This window comes from Lates calcarifer, linkage group LG19, assembly GCF_001640805.2.
Source record: "Lates calcarifer isolate ASB-BC8 linkage group LG19, TLL_Latcal_v3, whole genome shotgun sequence".
Taxonomy (NCBI): domain Eukaryota; kingdom Metazoa; phylum Chordata; class Actinopteri; family Centropomidae; genus Lates; species Lates calcarifer.
The window spans coordinates 23,819,740-23,837,612 of record NC_066851.1 but is presented as its reverse complement, the minus strand read 5'-3'; the positions used below and the strand labels follow the sequence as shown (position 1 = coordinate 23,837,612).

General features: G+C 42.7%; 1 protein-coding gene across 1 annotated transcript in view; it reads right to left on the bottom strand.

The window, feature by feature from the left end:
* LOC108901617 (neuronal PAS domain-containing protein 3) overlaps positions 1–17,873 on the bottom strand; it is a 238,661-nt gene that overhangs the window by 37,910 nt on the left and 182,878 nt on the right. The window contains exon 6 of the mRNA XM_018703165.1: positions 5,888–6,068. Within this exon, the coding sequence (XP_018558681.1) occupies positions 5,888–6,068 (181 nt within the window). The remainder of the gene's footprint in view (positions 1–5,887; positions 6,069–17,873) is intronic.

The window sequence follows — 17,873 nt, the reverse complement described above, 5'->3', positions numbered from 1 at the left end:
TTAGCATGTTAGCATGTTAGCTCTTCCTGTTCCCTTGTCCCAGAGTCAGTGTGTTTCTGGTTAAATGTCTGAAATAAGGTCTGTGGTTTTAACACAAGCTCAAGACATTTTCAGGTTTTGATTCTCCGACATAAAATGGGTCAGTAAATCCCCCACTCCTGATGTTTGAAGCTTTTACCGTGTCTTAAAAAAGGCGGTTGCTAACGAGTGTCTAAATGAGACTACAGAGGTTGTCGGGGACGTTAACATGAAAACCCATCTACTCACCAGTCCACCTTTACAGCCTCGTTGTGTTTCTACTCATGTTGATTGTGGTGTAGTTGGTTTATAGCCTAACATTAGCATTTTACTTCTGGAGATTGGATTTAGGCTTCATATTTAGCTTTTAGCAAAAGCAGCCAGGTTCTGGTCCATTTACAAACCGACATTAGTGTGTGTGTGTGTGTGTATCCCACCAGATCTGACCTTTGCCTCTTGGTGTGGAGTGCAAGTGACATTTCAAATGCAAATACAAACATACTTCACCATGAACACACACACACACACACACGCTGAGTGAGTTTGTCCTTGGGCAGCAGCCGCTGCCGATGGCCGCTCTAAATGACATTAAACGTAGGTGACTGTAAACTTGGGTAATTATGATAAATGTGAGCGATTATGACGAATTATTCCCCTCCATTGTGCTAATAGCGTAATTAGCAACAATAATCAAAGACTTATGATGTTGAAATAAGGCGACGCCGCGGACAATTAGACTGCAAGGAGCTAATAATGGAGAACTTATGGTGTTTTCCTGGAGGGCAGAATTACTGTTACTTCCAGAAGGACTCTGGAATTTGGGTGTTTTTCTAACTAATTCTGCCCTCTGATGAGAGAAAATTGAAATAAATACTCAATTAACTTCAAGCTTTTCTGTGCAGACTTGGGCAGGTTGTTCAAAGGCAAACCACTGCAGGTACTGTTTTGTCCTTTAAAAAACACAAGTTTAACTCAAGAAAAGTTGGAAAGGAAAGAAATGCTGAAATTGTTGTGCTTATATGGGGAGGTTGGACTTCAGTACGAGATGCAGCTGTAAATCTGTGGTAATCTGAACACGTGTGTTTAAGGAGAAGAAATTTTAATCGTACTGAAGCCTGAAGGCAAAACAGATCATTAGAGCTGCAAACAGCAGAGCTTGAGTTTAGGGACAAAGGAAATGAAGGCTGTAAGAATTCCTAATTTCCACTGTTTTTCTGTCAGAGATGTCATCATTGTGTGGTCATGCAGTTTTGGGAAGCATGGTTTTTGAAATCTCGCCCTCTTGATGTGTTCAAAAATCACTTTGACATCAGAGATTTGACACTTATTGCAGATTTTAAAACAGCAAACCAAATTCTAATGCTGATGCATTTATGGAACCTCAGTCATTCCAGAATTTATGGGAAAAACACTGTGCTGATGAGCTGTATTCAAAACAATTAAGATCAGTGTTCCTGGCAGCTCCAAACAGCTGCTGCAATGTAATCCTATGGACAACTGTCCACATCAAAATACGTCCACTAACCTGAACCAGAAACATCACTATATATCAGTACCAGACTCCATTGACAAAAACAGGATTTTCACCAACTGTTTGTTAGTTTGTGTTGCTGTGTGGTACTTTTACTTCAGTAAAATATCTGAATACTCTCCAACCACTGAAAGTCACAGAATAACACCAACTAACTAACAGACGGAAGCAGTGGTATTCCAGCAGCTCCTGTGTTCTGCTCGGTAAAATTCCTGTTTTCATCAACAGAGTCTGGTTAAACAACTTGAACTATATCTCTGTAGGAATCCTATCATCATGTTGTCAGACTCTTAGAATATCAGTCTGAGTCTATCAGTGGCGAAAACAAGAACTTTAGTGGACGTACTTTTACATGGACAACTGTCCATTGGATTACATTGCAGCAGCTGTTGGCAGTGCCTGGGTACACTGTTCTTGATCAATGCTGCACCAATACTCCAACATTTTTTGTCCAATCATTTACACCCAAAAACATGGGGAAATAAAGCCCAGGCTCAAAAATGCTGGAGTTTTCATTTACATCCTGCAGCTGACAAGAGTTTTCAGTTGGTCAGAGCGTCTATGTATCAGCTCAAAAGGAAAATCATCTTCAGTTGCTTGTCATCATTATTACAAGTCACCTCCAGTGAGGAGGTCAAAGGTCAAAGTCAACAGCCAGCAGAGATCAGACACGTTAGAGATGTTCCTATGACCCTCGACTGATGATATGTAATGAAGATGTTGGAGTGAGAGAAAATAAGAGCCGCAGGGAGAGTTTTCCCTCCTCTCAGTCAGGTTCTGAATTACACTTATGAGTAATAATTTTCAACCACTCACCCTTCACAGCAGTTAGAGACGTGCAGCCTCTCAGCCTCAGTTTGACTGATATTAGTCAAATTGCGTCATGTGCTTTTAAAGATGACTCTCTTTAACTGCAAGAGGGTGCTGAATGGAGCGTCGGGCTTCAAAGGAAGATTTCTCTCCTCCAAGGTCATCTCATATTTTAACTCCAATTTCAATACTTTATGAGCGTGACTGTAATTAAAATGATGGGTCAGCTGTTTAATATATTACAACGGAGCAGCCAGCGAGGTATGGCCAGTTATTCTTTTTAACTTTCTTAAAAGCCATACTGTTGAACTTCATCTCACGTGGGAATAAATCAACTGTGTGTTTGTTTTGCCCTGATAGATGGGCTTTGTTAAACTGGACAATAAGTTGTAAAGGGTTGAGGCTAACTGAAAATCAGGCCACCATTAGCGATTAGCTGATTCTTTGCAACCATTCTCCATCGCCGTGACCGCCTCGTACTCATCTGATACTTTCAGTTCAACCTCTTAGTTGGTTCGAGTGAAGAAATCTCTGGTCTTACTTTGCACCGTCGCTGTTCCTTGTTCATAGCATTTTGTGCAACTGCAGAGTAGACAACCTACTTCCTGTTTATGCCCAGTGTGTGTGAATGATCATGTGCATCTTATGTTAAATTGACATTTGTTTTTGGTCTTTACATTTGTTTTTACTCATCCTCCATGTATGAAAACCCTTGCCATAAAAGCACCTCACTACAGATCATTAACACATGGAAGAATGCAGTGATGCCTTCACAGAGGAACAAAGTCAGCAGCGATCGATCGGAGGCAGCCCGGTGCATGAAAGAAGAGGCAGGTGAGGGACGAAGGAGTGCTGGTGAGGGAGGACGAAAGAAACAAAGACGCCTCGAGGAGGAGGAGAGGAAGGAGGAGGAAGCTCAGGTGGACACGTTAGCAGGCGCTGCGTTCGCCAGGTATTGACTGGAGTGAAAACTAATGACGAACGCGCCTGTGGAAACACATTACTCACCGTCTGGGATGGAGTATGCCATGAATGTAATGTTATGGAAAAAGTACACAAACTAACGGAAAGTTTATTTTAGACAAAACCTCTCACAGCAATCTCATAACAATTATAGCAACACAACTGTTGGAGCCAGCCACTTCAAAACTGGTGGAGCTGAGGATCAAACCACCGAACTTCTGGTTAGTGGACGATACAGGTAAGGCCGTGTTCAGACACCTTGCCCAGACAACAAAGCCCAGGTTCTCTGGTTCAAGCTCACACTGCAGATTACTGTGTGACGTGATCGCCATACCTCACAACCATTATGATCAAAGATAAAATAATTGCCACTGCAACCTTCAGACTCATTGATCTATAACTCACTGGACGTTTGTGATTATACTAAGGTAGGCCACCTTTTGGTCCGAACACTCGATCAAATCAACACTCGATTGGAAAAGCCTTATTTCTCTGCCGTGCATATGGAAACCAGGTTTCTGTATCAGCTTTTAAAGTGTGCATGTGCACAACAAAAGACTGCAGACAGGGAAAACAGCAGAGTGGAGTGGCTGGGTGAAAGAGAGATCAACACACGGAGTGATGCGTTTCAGTACGTCCACCCAAAGTCAGCCTAAAAGTGAAACTAACACCAGGCAGGCTGTGGAAGTCTGAATAAGTTTCCACCGCTGATGATTGGTTAAATCTGACCGTCTGCTCTGACATGGACGAAGTAAAATACATATTTCCGCAGATTTACAGCAGTGCATGTAAACGCACTGATTGTCTGAAGCAGAAATGAACAGGCCTATTACCCAGGACACCTGATATACGCCCCACCTCCTCCTGGGAAACACTCATACAAATTCATACGAGCCTCCCCCATTCTCTCTTTCTTTCTTCCTCCAGACAAATTAACATCAAAGAACACATACATGAATCCTAATCCTCCGTCCTCCTCCCTCTCTCTCTCTGGCCACATTATCATCGGGGATCACTCCTTCACATTCACACATGACCGTCTGAAACCTCTCCCTCCCTCCTCTCTGTTTTTCTGTGGAGAAATTAACATTGCTAAGCACTCATGCACATTCAAACACGTCCCTACATCCCTCGCCTCTCTTTCTCTTTCTTTTCCATTTCTCTCTTTCCAGTCAAATTAACATGGGAGAACAAACATCTTTGTCCTCATTCCTCCCTCCGTCTCTCTCTGGTCAAATTAACTTTGGGAATCACGGAGACATTCATACAAACCCCCGTCCCTCCTTTTTCCTCTACAGTGTCCTCATATCATTCTATCTTTAGGGCAAATTAGCATTGGGAAACACCCATCCATGTTTTAGATCTTCTTTTCTTCTTCTTTCTCTCCAGACAAATTGACACTGACAACCACATGTATGTCCTCTTATCCTCCGTCTCTCTTTCCATCTCCAGTTTGGTATGTGGGGAGGCTCGGTTAGAGGTTTGCAGAAAGTCAAAGAGAAAAAAAAAAGAACAAAAAAACCCCTCAAATGTGGAACTCCAATTAATTTAAAGCCCCCACCCCACCCACACCCATCACCAGCACCAATCAGCCAAGAATAAATCCGCGGCAGATCTAATTACCGCACTGTCTCCAAAGACTCTGGCCGCCGCAAAGCCAATCTTCCCCTCCTTGTTTGAACAGGCTGATGAACTAAGGGACTCGATGGATATCAAGTCATTTTGTTTAATTTATAAATGGATTTTCCCCTAATACTTAAATTATCATCAGCATGAGAGAGAGAGAGACGCACAATGAAAAGCATTTGGAAGGTAAAAAGTCTTGAACATGTGGTGTAGGACAGGATGGAGGGAAGAAGCAATGCAAAGAATCCCAATGAGGAATGTGTCCTTTCCCAGTTTACTTTTCAATGTGGCGCTCTAATTATATTCAAACTTACAGCGGGGAATGCTGGGATGCTGGGGAACATGTGACTGAGGGCGTCAAGATTAGAGGGTGGACGGGAGCTAAAGGAAACAGATGTGACCATAAACATCTAAATTACTGTGGATTTATTTAAAGGAAAGTCAGTGCTTTGAGGAAAAGATCAACAGCACTTTCATATCTGTTCCTCAGACTGTCAAACAAACACAACATAATCCACCAATCATCACCTCTAACTAGCACATTAAACCTCATTTGCTTAATCTTCAGTGTACTACGATCAGTCTTTATGCTAAGCTAAAGCAGCAAACCCTTTGGAATGACCACATTTCTGTATGTCTTCATTTAAGGCAGAATATTGAACAAACACAGTCTATTTTAACTGATAACACGTCATTGGATTGCTCTTGTCCACACTGAATAAATCACTCAAATATCCACAGTGAAGGTTGGAAAAAGGTGTGTAAACCTAAACCTCAATGAAACCAGACTGGAGGTGTGGGTTAGAGCTACTTGGACACTTTAACAAGAAGCATCATCTTGAGACTTTTAAGGCCTGGGCTTTCCTGCAGTGAAAAACACAAACTCCCAGCATGCTCTCCTCCCTCCTCGCCTCCCTCCTTCCCCCATCATTCTCCTACCTGGTTCTGGAGTCTCAGAGTGCGATGATGACGAAGCCGAAGACGCCCCATCCTCGTTGACGGCTCCCTGGGACAGAGACATCCCTCGGCCCGGGGGAAGCTTCATGCCGAGCTGCTCCGCCATCTCCACGTGATCGCCGGGGTGGATGTAGTCAAACACACTGCTGCCAGTCAGCTCCACCTGCAGGAGGACACAGATCAGAAAACATCAAGCTTCCTCTAAACCCAGCTGTGGTCGTTTCTTCTTCACCTGTTCAACCACCTTTGCCAGGTCACTCTCCTGCCTGGACTGACCCCTGTGCTCCTCCACCTCCTTCTCTACCTCTTCCTTCCTCTGCTTCTTCTTCTCAACTTTTTGTCGTCCTTATCAGTCCCATCCTCATCCCTGTTCATCTTCCTCCTTTCTTTTTCTATCTCCATTCGTCTCTCCTCCATCTCCTCCTCCTTCTCTCCTTCCTCATCAAATCTATCCTCCCTTCCTCCTTCCCTTCCTTCTCTACCTCTGTCTGCCTGTACCTCCTCGTCTCTCTTTTCATCCCTTGTCCTTTTTCCTCCTCTTCCTGTTTTTTAACCCCTGCTTCCTCCTCTAATCCATCCCTTTCTCATCCAGCTCGTTCTTCTCCTCCCAACTCCTCATCCCCCTTTCCCTCTCATCCTTTCCTTCCTCCTCCTCCTCCTCCTCCTCTAATCCGTCCCTCAGCAGCCGTGGAGAATCAGCGGCGGCTTTTCTTTCTCATGGAAATGGAATAAATAAGCTTCTTCTTATTAAATAAATACAGAGTCCCTTCACCTTAAAGACTCTCATTAGCAGCGATAGAAGCGGATTTGTCTTTGTTAATTGGGGATGAGACGAGGGAGCGCCGCCAAAACCACGGCGTTACGCCATACACGCACACACGCACACACACACACACACACACACACACACAGTTTCATGTCAAGGTTATAAACACACACAAACACTTTTACTTTTTGTGTAATGAACACACACACTTACACACACACAATTTCCAACAGCATCATGTGACAGTTTTCGTTTAACATGTGTGTTTTCATTTGTAGCGTATCAAAAACACTGTGCACGTTTATTTCCACTCGCTAATCTGGTAATGTGTGTGTATATGTGTGTGAGTGTGTGTGTGGGTGTGTGTGTGTGTGTGTTCAGGTTTTTGGGGGTCCACTGGGACAAAGGGGATTACATGGGTGTAATCCCTTTAATAAGAAATCCCTTTAAGGCAATTTAGTCCCCTCATAAAGTCTCATCTGGAGCAGAAAGTGATGATTAAGAAATGAAACTGATCACTGAATCACACACACACACACACACACACACACACACACAGGCAGACCCTGGTGCACCATGGGAGTTAGTGTTCATGTTTACACGTTACAGTGCTAATTGGATCTACATTGTTGTTCCTCGCAATAACACGCCGACTTTTAATCAATTAAAACTTGGCAGAACTATTTTACATAAAGTCACTGGTGGAGCTAATTACACAGAGGGAACAACGCAGAGATGGAATTAGACGTTCAGACAGTCACTGCAACAACACTTTAAAAGAATTATCCTACAGTAAAGTGGGAATTGGCACATTACTTTAGACTGGTATGCATCAGGGGAAAGTTTACAGTGGAGCTGAAACGTAGCTTTCAGTGAGGTTAATGACACATGTTCCACTTGTTAGCTCAGCGCAGAAAAGAGCTAAAAGTTTCACTTTAAGTAGAAGAACTGAGAGCTGTATCAGGTCAGGATACTGGATGGAGCTACAGTACTGTGTATTTCTTCATCAACAGAGATTTTGTGAAGCATTAAACCTTCATTCATTCAGCGGAAGATCCTTTAGTTTAACCAGAAACATCTCTATATCTCTCTACCAGACTCCATAGACAAAAACAGGGATTTAACCAGGAGCTGCTGGAATACCACTGCCTCCATCTCTTAGTGTGTCTGTGTCACTGTGTGACTTTCAGTGGTGGAAGAAGTAATCAGATACTTTACTGAAGTCAAAGTACCACACAGTAACACAGACACACTAACAGATGGAGGCAGTGGTATTCCAGCAGCTCCTGGTTAAATCCCTGTTTTTGTCTATGGAGTCTGGTAGTGATATATAGAGATGTTTCTGGTTAACTAAAGGATCTTCCTCTTTGATAAAAAGCTCTGTCTCTGTAGGAATCCTATCATAATCAGACACTGTCATGTCAGACACTTAGAATAACAATCTGAGTCTGTCAGTGGTAAGAACAAGAACTTTAGTGGATGGGATGATTGTACTGTTCCAAAGATTTTGTTCCTATTGATGATTTTACTCCCAAAAACGAGTTATCCACTAGACACAGTGCTATCAACGCAAAAGTTTCTGTAACTCCTAATTCCATTGTTTAACTTTACTTGCTGTCAAATTTGATCAAGCAGAAATCTGATCATTAACATCACATTAATTAGCCTGTCACATGAGCGAACACAAACTAACATCTGTCAGTTTGTTTCTGCATCCCTGCCCCCATGGCAAAGTGCAGTATGTTTACTTGGCAAATAAAGTGGCTCTGATTTAACACACAGTTTGTTCCAGTGTCGTTTTTTTTTTTTTTTTTCCCACCAAAACACGTGTTGAAGATGTATGGCAACCTGAGTTTTTTAATCAGCCGGAAACCTTGGCAACCACAACCACTATACATCATGTTATCCTTCCAGCCTTTTACACAGAGGTTGGCCAAGTGATTTAATACCATTATCATGTTTTTTTTCTCTTTCCCAGAGTCTTTTGTCTTTATGGGACAGCAGACGGTGGAGCGAGACCAAATTCTGGATACAGAGAGAAGACGACTGAAGTTCACATCCATGACAAATTCTGGCAAATGCAGCAAGGACAAGTATGTTTTCTACTTTCAACTGACTGCTCGGCATCTGGATCGTAGATTTCAAACCTGTGACACTGTTTGGTGCTCAGACCAAAAACATCAACCGACTGCAACAACTAATACAGATGTAACACTGAGGAGAAGCAAAGCATCAACACGGTGCTGCCATCTGCTGCCAAACAGGCCGAGTGATGCGTCGACGCCCCGATGACCTCTGCGCAGAAAACCGAAAGCTCGCCGTCAGACTCCGCCTGAGTTTTGACGTTGTTTGTCTGCTCAGCGTCTTCAGATAAAACTTATTGAAAACACAACAGAGACGCCGGCTTTATCGCTTCCCTCGCCCTCAAAGACAAGGACATCAAGTGACAAAAAGACAATAAGAATGACGACGATAACCAGAGAGAGAGAGAGAGAGGGTGTTTCCTGAGTGTAACCAAATGTGTGTGTCTATGTTCATATCTGTCCTTCCTCTCTTATCAGTCTCCATATTTTATAGGACAAGAGTGTGAGAGATGGAGGAGGCTGCTGTCAGCTGTAATTACTGCAGTGTGAGTGTAACCTTTATTTAAAACAGGACAATCAACAGACAACAAAGTGAAGCAGACTGACAGAGCAGCATGAGAATAAACTGCCACTGCTGCTACAGGTATCCCCATAATATAATAATAATAATAATACGATGGTGATTATGGATGTTGACAACAGTTTTTATGAAGAGTTTCCTGTGGCATTTTATAGTGGAGGCATCTGTTGAACCTGTGTTTCACCTCAGTCCACAGAGCTGGATTTTAAATTAAGGTGAGGATCCCAGAGTCTCCACAGACGCCACGTTTCTCTCCCTTCAGTGTAAACATCCAACATGGTCTCTGCTAAACTGCACTGTCCAGACTCCAGCTTGAACTGTTTTCTGGTTCTGAGACTTCCTCAGCTCGTGGTTCAGGTTCAGGTAAAGATCCTGGTCTGGATTAATACAGATAAAGTTCATAGTGACTTCAGACACAACCTCCTCCTGGTGACTCTGCTGTGGGTAATAAATGCAGAACAATCTGTGGGGGTCAAGTGTCTCACCAGCACCAACCAGTGCTCTTTCATTGTCATCCACCCAGATTCATCCTCTGACCACAAACACCAGATAAAGTGAAATATCAGCGTCAGTCGTCTCCTCGCTCTCATGTGACGTCAGATTAAATTCAGCGTCACCCAGCCCAGGTGAGGAGGACGTGGCTCGTACGACAGTGGATCTAACCTTCATCACTGAGTCTCTCTGACTGTGCTATAACTGATTAACACAAACCTGCTTCTGTCCTGAAACACAAAACAACAAATAAAAGACATGAAAACTGAAGCAATGAAATCCCATTTATCACGTTCTCACTCTCTGGATCACTAATCATTAATATGGAAACATTTTAAAGCCACACACACACACACACACACCTCAAAACAGTAAAAAACCTCTATGTGACTTTGCAAAGTACTAATCAAATAAATTGATGTTGGCTCGCAGGGTTCAGAATTAATTACAGCATTAAACATTAGCTAAGTGGGGTAATATTCCAACTTTGATAGTGCATAATTACTCTGCTGTTAATGATTCATGGGGCGCCGGCCTCAGTCAGAGGCGAGGAGCGAGGAGAGACGACAGACCTGAGCTCAAGTGTCAAAAAAAAAAAAAAAAAAAAACCTCTGCAGAGAAACTTCATTTCCTCTTTAAACGACGAGCGATGAACATTTTGACGCCTCCTGAACTGTTCATTTTCTTCACTTGGAAGTTTTTTTTCTTCTCTTTTTAAAATGGTATTCAAGCTGCGATGCTCTCAAACATCAACGTAAGAGATGGACTCGTAGATCCGTCAAACTACTATTCCTCAAAGTCGGCCTTCTGTCTTTTGTGGTGATTCGTTCTCTGTTTGAGGTCTTTTAGAGTCTTTGTGGTTGAGTCATGTCTCTTTATGATCGTGTTTCTCTTGCTGGTCATTTTCAAATTATTTAAATTTGCGTGAAGTGCTATCGTGTGTAAGTGCATAATACAGTATGTAAATTACTGGTGTCTACGACCACGCACATCCTATGTGTGGTGTGTGTCTCTGTGTTGTTCAAAGGTGTGTGTGTTGTGTGTGTGTCTGAGGAAAGAGCTAGTCTCCAGTTGACAGCACTACTGTGTTATCAGTCAGATGAATGGGGACAGATCTCTATTGTCAGTAGAGTAGCATGGACACACACACACACACACACACACACACCACACACACACACACACACTGCCCATATCCAAGACACTTTCCTTGTCAACAGCTCAGAGGATGACAAATGAACGGTCCATTATGAACTGTTTGTGTGTGTGTGTGTATTGTGTGTGTGTGTGTGTGTGTGTGTGTGTGTGTCAGCCAGGCTCTGATAAATGGTGATTTATTAGGCAAAACAAAACACAGAACACTGAACGCAATCACATCATCTGGATGGAAGAGAGGGAGAGAGAGAGAGAGAGAGAGAGGTGAGTATAAAGGGAGGTGAAGACGAGTCACTGAGGAAGGATGAAGAGTTTTTATTGTTTTAAACTGAACTAATACATATTTCAGATTGTTAACTTCTGTTTAATGGATGATCTGACAGAACTACCTCTGGACATTTACAAAGTTAGCTGATGCATCACAAGACTTCACCTGCTGCTCCTCGTCTCCCAGTTTAGACAAATTTATTTAGCAACCGTCTCAGTCATACTGGGTTCAACCACCCAACAACACAACAAATGTTTATTTTCACTTGGTTATAAGGTGATCAGCGTCGGCCTCCAGTTTTTACTGTTTTGCCTCCAGCTAACGCAATAACGTAATCATGACCAGTGTCGGGGGTAACACCCTACAAATCAACGTGTCAGAGTACTGTGATTACTTTTAACTGAGTAGCGTAATGCGCTAATACAACAAAACCAAAACACATCAAGCTAGCAAGAAGTGGGTGTAGTTAGCTGCTAAGTGTCAGCTGTGAGGAGCTCTACTTTAAATTTGAGCTGAGGCTCCACAACACTGCTAGCAAGGCCCGTGGAGGAGGAGAACAGCATCTTTTAGTTTGGCTAAAGTTGTTACTGCAGTGGGAACGCAAAAGTTAATTACTGTAACTTTACCCAACAGTGACTGTGATGTTGGAGAAATGTGCATTTCCATGTAAACGGTGGCAGTGATCAGTGACGCGGGGAGACAGAATTAGATTTTCGATCGGTTTCTCTCTGTGCTACTGCAATGAGGCGTCACTGGTGGGATCGACAGCTCACATCCTCTGTGTGTGTGTGTGTGTGTGTGTGTGTGTGTGTGTGAAGGGATAAACAGACTTTTTCAAATCTATCATAAATCACTGGACACTGAAGAGCTGCTGAGTGTGTGAATGTGTGTGTGTGGTTTTAACCCCCTGAGAGGAACAGGAAGTAAGAGATCCTTCACCTAGATCAATACAACACACACACACACACACACACACACACACACTCCCCTCCTGTCTCAGTGTCCCAAATCACTAAAGCTTCTTCAACTTGCTGACACACACCGTCGTGTTTTGTCGTTCATTGTCTACTTGTTCTTTCACTTTTTTGTACAACTGATCCCCTCCCCCCTCTCTCAGGAATCAGGTTGTGGAGCAATGAGTGCAGGAGGTGAGGTGCATTGTGGGTACTCTATGAAGTTACAGGACAAACACACACACACACACACACACACACACACACACTAAATCACACACTTAAGCCTGTAGAGAGGGTGGGACATGTATGTGTTTTTAAATCAGTCTGCTGGATTAGTCTGTGTGTTGGTCCAGCAGAAATTTAAAGCAAGACAGCAGTAAATGGGGCTTCCCAGGGCCAGACGCAGGGGCTCGGAGGACCCAAACACATGTACAAAAGCTACAACAACAACAGTCAGATGTGTCTGTTACACCTGTGTTGCTTTAATCAGCTTGCTTTCCTTTCTAGGGTTTGAATTTGTGACTTTATGTATTTTGTCCACAACAGGCCACTGTAGGCCTTACAACAGACCAGCTGACATTGTTACAGTACCTGCTAGTCACCACTAGAGGGAAACTTTTCAAAGTAAAATGTCAATTTAACTGCTGGAAGGCTTTTATTATGGAGTTCTGTTCCAAAAGTCTTTCAAAATCAACATCAGGATTTTTGTTCCTATGGTAACGACTAAAAATCCAGCCTTGGAAACAGTATGTTCCAACAAGCCCTATGTGTTCCATCAGGAAGTGATGTAATGACTTCAGCTTGTTATTGTTTACTTTCATCAACAGCAGCTTTACAGTACAATAAAAAACAAAAAGGGCACAGATGACTACGAACAATCAGCAATTACAACCCATAGTTTTATAGCTGTTTTACAGTTGCTAGTTTTATAGCTTACTACAACCCATAGTTGTGTTTTATTGTTAGGGTGCCCTCTTGTGGCCATAGTAATAATGACAGGAGCAAAGGAAGAAAGTCAGGTGATGTAGTACAACGAGTAAGAAAGTCTGTGTTGGATGGATGGGGTGGATGGATCGGTCAACAAAACAAAGGAGAGAGCTGTTTAACCACATTCTTAGCTACGTTTTTGTTATTGTAACCATGAGACGTTCAAGACGTCAAATAGAAACTTTAACTGACAGATTAATTGATGGCAGTTGATGGACAGACTTAATTAAAACCTTTCAAATGCACAAATGCTTTGTATAGGAGGTGACAGCAGCCGTACAGACAGACAAAAAGAGCAGTGGATCTTTAACCGCTGACTTTAAATGTCCATATTTCACACTGAGAAAAACAAAACACACATGGAGCACGATGAGTGAGGAAATAATACACAAACACACACCATCATGGACCCACAACACACATGGATTTAGGCAGGCAGCTGATTTGTTTGTCTCCCCTCTGTCCTCTTTTCTGTTTTTATCTGTTTTATCAGACTTCTGTCCTCTCTCTCTCTCTCTCTTTCAACTATATGTTTTCAAAGTCTCTCGCCCGCTCACCAAATCCACTGCGCAGCTCTAAAAAGACCCCGAAAATCTCTCCTCTGTTCTCCCCAAATCTCACAACAATGGCGGTCTTTGAACGTTTAGAGCGAGGGCCCCAGACACTGATAAGCCCAGTGTCGAACGTCCAAACGCCAGGGCCAATCCCTGGCTCCCAGTGCATTATGGGTCTGTGATAAGGACACAATGGAGGAGCACTTTTATCATGTTTTTCATGCTAATTCGTCCACTGCTGCTTATTTCTTTTATTGAGGAGATTTCATTTGTTTGGTGTGTTAATGACTCGTACAGAGCTTCAGGTGGAGTGTGCGTCTGTGTGTGGACAAGCTCCAGGCTAAATCTTATCCGTCAGGCTGAAAGGTCCATGGGGCAAAAAGGCACAAACACACACACACACACACACACACACACACACACACACATATATATAGCCCTTGAGCTTATACATAAGTGTGAGTCTGAATCTTGGGGCCACTTTGCTTTATGAATGTAGGTGACAGGCACCTAAAGGCATGTGTATTTACATTTAATTTACATATAATTCATGTAAACAACAGGAACTTAATGCTAGCAGAGGGTGCTGCTGCTCAGGGAAGTTACATTGCGTTGCTTTAATGGCTCCTTTAGTGGTATATGATAAAATAATGATAAATAATTTCAGCCATGGCTCTAGGGAAGGCAAGTGAGTCGGTGAGTGATGAGACAGGCTATAGCTAGCTGGTTAGCATGCTAGGAAAACACTGGTGTTGTGAATAAAACAAATGAAGTCTGATGCTGAACTCTCAACGTTTCTTCCATAATGAGGAATGATGCACCACTGAAAGACTGCACGATATTTACCAATAATTACTACAAAAATAGTTTCTGTGAAGTTATATAATTATCATTTGACGACTCACATCATATCCTTGTGGCCTAGTAGCAAATGTTCTGTGGCTCAGTGCTGGTCCACAGGCCATGAGTTGGGAACCAGTGACCTTTTTTATATAGTGTTGGTTTGGGTTTGAGCTGCTCTGCTAAGAAGTGCCTCTGTATTTTGTGGTAGTGAAGAAGAAATGGATGAAAAAAGAAAAGAAGGAGGTAGAGAGAGAAGAGAATGGGGAGGGAGAGAGAGAGACAGAAGGGGGGAGGGCGGGAGGATCCTCTCTCTACTAAACACTAATATACGAGCCTGCAGCCGTAATAAAAGTATATTTATTATAAATATCCTCCATTCATTTTTCCAGCAGCGTTTACAGCCGGCAGTAAGCAGCCATTTTAATACTGCAGCTCCACACTGAACATTTCTCAGCTGAAGGACCCGGCTCACACCAAGGGGGGGGGGGGGGGGGGGGGGGTGTTGCCTTTGAGTGTGTCTGCAGAAAAAGAGTCAAATAAAAATGGTCTGGTTTGTTTTTCATGTGATACAGCAGCTGGTAGTTGGTTTAAAACCTTTTTAATTTTTATTCATTTTTATTTGGTGTTGCATTCAAGGACACTCGAGGAAACTCTGGTGTTTGGTTTCCTTTATTTAATTTTAGTTGTGTTTATTCCTCAAATGAAGCTGCTGTTTATTATGAAACTTAATAAAAGTCTGTGGGAAGTGAAGGTCTGAACTGCTCTGCACATCAGACAGGAAGGTATCACGACACAGGAGAAACTCCAAAATAAAAGCATGTTTCTCAGTATATTCACCTGCATGGTTGAAGGCTGAAACAGAGGCTCTGCCCAGCTGTGTTCACGGTTTATTCGGGGCATGAGATGGAAAGTTTCCAGTTGTGTACGGCATGTTGTAGCATCACAACAAAATCAGCTGTGATATGTGAAGCGAGAAAAATCAAAGAGGAAGAAGATCTGAGCGAGCGGCCGGGGACGCAAAGACGAAGAAGAGAAGAAGAAGAAGAAGAGAAAGAAGAAGAAGAAAGAAGAGAAGAAGAAGAAGTTGTTGTTGTTGTAATGGACTGCAGAGGAATCAATATTAATTCAACATCAGACGTACTGATTAAAAAACACAAGACAGACAACTTTCATGCTGCTGCAGTGTGTGTGTGTGTGTGTGTGTGTGTGTACACGCAAAATAACTCATTAAAACATCTCCAGCATCAAAGATGAGAGAAGTCAGAACATCATCAATACACAGTGAGCGACACAGACCTGTGTGTGTGTGTGTGTGTGTGTGTGTGTGTGTGTGTGTGCAACAAGATTCAGTTCAGTCTTTTTTTTTTTTTATTTGGCTTTAATTTTCTATAAATGGGAAAGTGTGTGTTTGTCTGCTACTCACGTGTTGATACTGTTTTCTGTGGACTCTATGGACAACTATGTGTGTGTGTGTGTGTGTGTGTGTGTGTGTGTGTGTGTGTCTACAGGGCAATTAATTGAGCAGCGATTGGAATGCGTCGCTGCAGCCCGTTGTGAGCCCCTACAGGGCTTTAAATGCAGACAAACACACACACACACACACACACTGAAATGCTGGAAAAACATTGAGCCATGTCACAGCACACACACACACACACACACACACACACACAGTGGTGTTCCCTCAGGATCTCCACATTCAGCTGCTGTGACCTTGACAAGAACAACACAAACTGCTGCTGCTCTCTCTCCCTCTGTTTCCCTACCTCTCTCTCTCTCTCTCTCTCTCTCTCTGCTTTTTAAACTTCCATTAATGTTCCTCCTCTTCAGTCTTCCTCTTTATTTCTCTGTCTCTAACTTCATCCAATTTTCTGTCTTTCTGTGCAGTTGAATCATTTCCTCTTCCTTCAGCCTCCTCTCTCAGCTCTGTAACAGCATCTCCCTCCTCCTCTAATCAATATTATGACAGTGTGATTTAGCTATTAGTGGGGGGGGATAGTTGTGTGTTGGGGGAGTAGTAAGGCAGCTGAATGAAGCCTTACTGACTAACATGCATACACACACAGACACACACACACTGGAGCTACATGAAGACAACGAGAGCTGTGATTGGTCGACTCGGAAACAGTCACCTGCTGTTACTCTAAGTGTCTGAGGACATGATGATAGGATTCCTACAGAGACAGAGCTTTTTATTAAAGAGGAAGATCCTTTAGTTTAACCAGAAACATCTCTATATATCACTACCAGACTCCACTGACAAAAACAGGGATTTAACCAGGAGCTGCTGGAATACCACTGCCTCCATCTGTTAGTGTGTCTGTGTTACTGTGTGACTTTCAGTGGAGGAAGAAGTAATCAGATACTTTAGATAAGTAAAAGTACCACACAATAAGTGACAGATGAAGGCAGTGGTATTCCAGCAGCTCCTGAGTTCTGCTCGGTAAAATTATTGTTTTTGTCAATGGAGTCTGGGAGAGAGGAGAGGAATGAAAAAAAATATTTACCAGCAAACACACAAGTGCAAAAATGAAAGAAAATGTCTGACTGTTCCTTTAAAGTAACTTGAGTAAATGTACTTAGTTCTTCTCTACCTCTGCAGCTGACACACACACACACACACACACACACACCTCAAACACACACTCAAACACACACCACAGAGATGACAGCAGCTCCCTCAGTGGAGTTTTCAAGGACTCATCAGCTACTGTCTCTCTCCTTACACACACACACACACACACACACACACACACACACACACACACACACACACACACACACACACACACAGAGTCAGTGGAACAGAGTGAAGTCTCAGTGCTGTAACTCATCTGTCTGTTTGTGTTTGTGAGTTTTAATATTCGAAAGCTCTCAGGGATCCTCCAAACTGAACATGAAAACAGCCAGTAAAACACAACACACACACACACACACACACACACACACACTGGTAAAAATGTCCATGGCTGACGGGAATCAACCAGCAGCTCCTGCGTTACTGAGCCTTTTTATTTATAAATGAGTATATGTGTGTGTGTTTTTACAGACTGACATCTTCAGTAGAAGCTGATGAGTTTGGAGCCGAGAGCCACAGACAGAGGAAGAAAATGAGACGTATTAGGAGACAGACTAAAACACCAGCGTTAATCTCAAGAAAATATATCTTCATGATTATATCACATCTGTTCCATTTCTGTATTATATCATCAGAATCTGCCATCAAATAATTAGGACAAATCTCAAACAAATAAGATGTGAAATGCTGTGAAACCAGGACATG